This window comes from Cebus imitator, unplaced genomic scaffold (assembly GCF_001604975.1).
Source record: "Cebus imitator isolate Cc_AM_T3 unplaced genomic scaffold, Cebus_imitator-1.0 Scaffold228, whole genome shotgun sequence".
Lineage (NCBI taxonomy): Eukaryota > Metazoa > Chordata > Mammalia > Primates > Cebidae > Cebus > Cebus imitator.
Window position 1 is genome coordinate 3,314,079 of NW_016107543.1, and position 1,412 is coordinate 3,315,490.

General features: G+C 39.2%; 1 protein-coding gene across 1 annotated transcript in view; it reads right to left on the bottom strand.

The window, feature by feature from the left end:
- The window catches only part of TOP2A (DNA topoisomerase II alpha), a 30,733-nt gene that overhangs the window by 1,619 nt on the left and 27,702 nt on the right, over positions 1–1,412 (bottom strand). The window contains exon 33 of the mRNA XM_017497141.2: positions 576–710. Within this exon, the coding sequence (XP_017352630.1) occupies positions 576–710 (135 nt within the window). The remainder of the gene's footprint in view (positions 1–575; positions 711–1,412) is intronic.

A 1,412-nucleotide genomic window follows, 5' to 3' on the forward strand; every position in this document is an offset into this window, starting at 1 on the left:
AAAAAAAAAAAAAAAAAAAAAAAAAAAAAAAGTTTCATATTAAACATTGCAACTGCTTTTAAATCCTAACCTTGTCATAGAAATGAACTAGATGAAACCTGATATTGAGAGAAATGTGCTGATTTTAAACCTTTGGACTATCTTATTTTGAAGACAGGGTCTCTCTCACTTAGGCTGGAGAGCAGTGGCTTGATCACAGCTTATTACAGCCTTGAACTACTGGCCTCAAGCGATCCTCTTGCTTTAGCTTCCCAAAGTGCTGAGATTACACGCATGAGCCACTGTGCCTAGCTTTTGTTTTCTGACTAATCAAGTGCAGTAGTAAGAAGGGGGAAAACAGTAGAACAAGGAGTTTGATATGTAACTGAATGAACAATCAATAGAGATGACTTACTATTTTGGACCAGCCTTGACTACTAATTTTGATTATAAAGATCTAAAAGAAATTGTTTCCATTTGGAAAAGGTTTAATTTGTAATATCAATAGTAAATTTTGGCAATAAAAAATTGAAACTGACTTGTGGAAACCAGTTAGTTAATTGCAACATTAACTCATCTCAAAGATTTAGGCTTACTTTTTGCTGCTGTCTTCTTCACTGTCACATTCTTTTTAGGAACTGGGTTTGTAATTTCAGTTTCATCTGGGAAATGTGTAGCAGGAGGGCTTGAAGACAGTGGTACACTATCCTTAGCATCATCACCTTCAAGGTCTATTATTTCAAATGGAAAGGAAAATAGTACATTTAAGCAACACATGAAAATCCATTTTCTGCTTTGTCCCTGCTATGAATTCCTATTGAAACACCAAATATGTGATTTTTCTGGAATATTTAAAACATACTCTTAAAACTTTGTTTTAATTTCTTTCTTTTTTTTTTTTTTGAGATGCAGTTTCGCTCTTGTTGCCCAGGCTGGAGAGCAGTGGTGCGATCTTGGCTCACCGCAATCTCCGCCTCCTGGGTTCAAGCGATTCTCCTGACTCAGCCTCCCCAGTAGCTGGGATTACAGGCTCACGTTACCATGCCTGGCTATTTTTGTATTTTTTAGTAGAGATGGGGGTTTCTCCATTTTGGTCAGACTGGTCTTGTTGAATTCCCAGCCCCAGGTGATCTGCCTGCCTTGGCATCCCAAAGTGCTGGGATTACAGGCATGAACCACCACACCCAGCCACACCCAGACTTAAACATTCAGGAGTTTGAGACCAGCCTGACCAACATGAAGATACTCCGTCTCTACTAAAAAAAAAAAAATACAAAATTAGCCAGGCATGGTGGCACAAACCTGTAGTCCCAGCTATTCAGGAGGCTGAGGCAGAAGAATTGCTTAAACCCAGTTGGCAGAGGTTGAAGTGAGCTGGAATCGAGCCATTACACTCCAGTCTGGGCAACAAGAGCAAAAAGATCAAAACTCCA